The sequence below is a fragment of the Ips typographus genome, linkage group LG2, assembly GCF_016097725.1.
Source record: "Ips typographus isolate SLU linkage group LG2, UJ_Ityp_2.0, whole genome shotgun sequence".
In the NCBI taxonomy this organism is placed as follows: domain Eukaryota; kingdom Metazoa; phylum Arthropoda; class Insecta; order Coleoptera; family Curculionidae; genus Ips; species Ips typographus.
This window is the reverse complement of record NC_138423.1, coordinates 7,727,820-7,730,919: the sequence shown is the minus strand read 5'-3', so window position 1 is coordinate 7,730,919 and position 3,100 is coordinate 7,727,820. Positions and strand designations below refer to the sequence as shown.

The window sequence follows — 3,100 nt, the reverse complement described above, 5'->3', positions numbered from 1 at the left end:
AACAAACGATAAGAAACAAAAAATGTAAAAATTCTATGGACAGGACAAATACAAGAAAAAATATTTAAAAAAAAAATTGGTCAAAACTGTCAATATGGTTAATTTATTTGAAATAAAAAAACCCGCAAAATGGCGGAAAATGTCACGTGACCTTGAAAAATGTAATTTGAAAAACTGTCAAAATGGTTGAAAGTCACGTGACTTGAAAAATCGACAAAATCAGGTAACCTCCTAATTTTTTTAAAGGGTGGAAAAAGTCACGTGACCTTAAAAAAATTAATTTTAAAAATTGTCAAAATGGTTAAAAGTCACGTGACCTTTTTTTAAAAAAATTTTATAACAAAAAAACCTTAATATAGCGTAAAGTCACGTGACTTGAAAAATCGGCAAAATCAGGTAACCTCAAAATTTTTTTAAAAGGTGGAAAAAGTCACGTGGCTTCAAAAATTTAATTGGAAAAAATTGTCAAAATGGTTAAAAGTCACGTGACCGTTTTTTAAAAAACTTTATGACAAAAAACCTTAATGTAGCGTAAAGTCACGTGACTTGAAAAATCGACAAAATCAGGTAACCTCAAAATTTTTTAAAGGGTGGAAAAAGTCACGTGACTTTTCAAAAATTAAAAGAGCAAGTATATAAGAAAAAAGAGACTTAAAAAATGAAGACGGAAATGACAAAGCAGAAGATGACGATAAGAATAACACGGAGAAGATAAAAAAAGAGAACAATCCAAAAGGAGGGCGAAAAATCTAAATATTCTATGGATAGGGCGGATATAAAAAGATCGTTAACGCCAAAACAAATGGATAAAAGAAAGACAAAAATGATTGTTTTTTCCCTTAAAAATTGGTCTTTATTTCGGTATAAAAATAAAAAAATCCGACTTATATTTTATCAGCAAAATTTCAGTAATTCATGCGCTACTGGCAACACTGTAGTATTCCGGAAAAATCCTTCGCCGGTAAAAAAGGTAGCTTCCTCAGATTTACACATTTACAATGTTGCCATTTAGAAAAAGGTGTAAATTTTCCGGTAAGACCTATCAAATTTGAGAAGCAAATCTTGATAATATAAAAAAACATAGCCAAATTATGCTTCATTAAAATTACTAGTATTAAGTAAAATGTAACATTTAATTAAACGCTTAAATAGATAATTTAAATAATATCTTTATTATTACTTGTAGACAATGCTATCATAATCATATGTGGCAACAGTGGGCAAACTGACATGGATTTGACTGCTGTCAGCTGTCACTGTGAAAAACTGTCAATTCCTTTGGGTCAGGGTTCAAAAAAAAAATTTAATTTGCAGTTTTTCTTAAACTTTTTGAAATTCGGGAGGAAATCTTCAACCCTCAAAGTTATTTAAAAGGTGAGCATTATTCTGTATAATAATGTCTGAATGGAGAAGTTAATATATTTGTGTACAAAAACCTCTGGGCCAATTCATAAAGGGATTTAAATGATTACATAATTCCCAACTATTTGACTATTTCAGATGTTGTCCTACCAGATCCTGAGTAACGTGAGGACCTCCGTGAGGAGTGCCATCCACAGCCGCAACATTGGCGTGCTGGCCCCTTGTCTGCAAAAAGCCACCGACCCAATCCAACAACTGTTTGTGGATAAAATCAGAGAGTACAAACAGAAGAGCAATGAGTAGGCATTCATTCATTAATTTTTGCACCAATACAATTGTTTTGGTATTTTAGCGGTAAAACCCTGGTTGATCCCACTCCTGAACTCCAAAAAGAGCTTAAACAGGAATTGGACAAGGTTGCAAAGCAGTATGGAGGTGAGGGTGCAGACATGACCAAATTCCCAGAACTGAAATTCCCTGACCCTGTCATTGATCCCATTAACTCTGAAGCAAAATAGGCTATTTTTGTTTATAATACTTTGTGTTTCTTAGTGATTACCTCTTACTATTAAAATGTCTGAAAGTATGTTGATTTTTTCTTAAATGGACCCCTAATTGATTTGAAAAAAGTTCTAAAATAAATGTTCCATGTTATCCAACTGTTTGATAACAACCCAACATAGATCAACAAGAAAGTTCCAGTGACTTTTTTTTAACTAAAACTGCCTAGTATTCTAAAAGAAGCATAAAAATATCCCCCCAAAAGTCTGAGTTCTTGTGGTAATATTGGGATAATGTTGAGTTTGTAGTATTCAAACATTTCCAGACTCTCTGGAAAATTTCTAGGCCTTTATAAACATTTCTGGGACTTACTGAAAGTTTTGAAACACTTTGCAAAATTTATAAGCTTTTTTGAAGGTTTGTAGACATTTTCAACATTTTTAGGCCTTTTTGGCGTTGCTAGGACTTTTTCAACATTTACTCGACCTTTTGCGACATTTCTAAGACTTACAGAAGGTTTTCAAACTTTTTGCAATATTTTTAGACATTCTTTAACGTTTATAGACCCTTTGCAACATTTGTAGACATTTTGCAAAGTACCTAAACCCTTTTCAACATTTGCTAGTCCTTTGGCAACATTTCTAGAACTCACTGAAGGTTTCAAAACATATTGTTTAGTATTTTAAGACATTTTGCAACATTTCCATGCTTTTTTGAAGGCTTTTAGACCTTTTGCAAAGTATTCCAACTATTATTTGCAATATTTTCCATATTTTATGTTATGTATAGGTACGTAACCTCAACACTTTTCAAAATAATTAGGATTTTTCAAAAAGTGTTATTTATAAGTTTATACAAGGGTATAGAGTAATCTCTGATTTAATTGAACAGATGTTCTCTATATTTCTACTATACAGGGTGTCCAAAAAGTCTGGAATATTGCAAATATCTCGAAAACTGCTGATTTTATTTTTCTCAAAATTTGCGTCTTGTTAAAGTAAATAACAGCGCATGACGTGAGGGTGAAATGAGGTTCGCAAGTATACAGGGTCAGTCACAAAGTATACCAACTTTCTTAATTCAAACCTAACACACTGTATATTACTTCAGATTTTAAGAGTACTTATAAAGGCCAATTCAACGATATACGATTTTTATTTTTTTTTGATTTTTTTTTTGATTTTTTTTTTGTACCTGCCTATAACAATGATAGGTGTAACAATGACAGCTAACGTCA

General features: G+C 31.7%; 1 protein-coding gene across 1 annotated transcript; it reads left to right on the top strand.

Annotated features, from left to right (window-relative positions):
* The first annotated feature begins 1,213 nt into the window (after positions 1-1,213).
* On the top strand, positions 1,214-1,948 carry ATPsynCF6 (ATP synthase, coupling factor 6). Its single transcript, XM_081974435.1, has 3 exons — positions 1,214-1,374; positions 1,501-1,661; positions 1,715-1,948. Exons 2-3 carry the CDS (start codon positions 1,501-1,503, stop codon positions 1,878-1,880), a joined length of 327 nt encoding a protein of 108 aa, XP_081830561.1. The 5' UTR covers positions 1,214-1,374; the 3' UTR covers positions 1,881-1,948.
* The last annotated feature ends 1,152 nt before the right edge of the window (positions 1,949-3,100 follow it).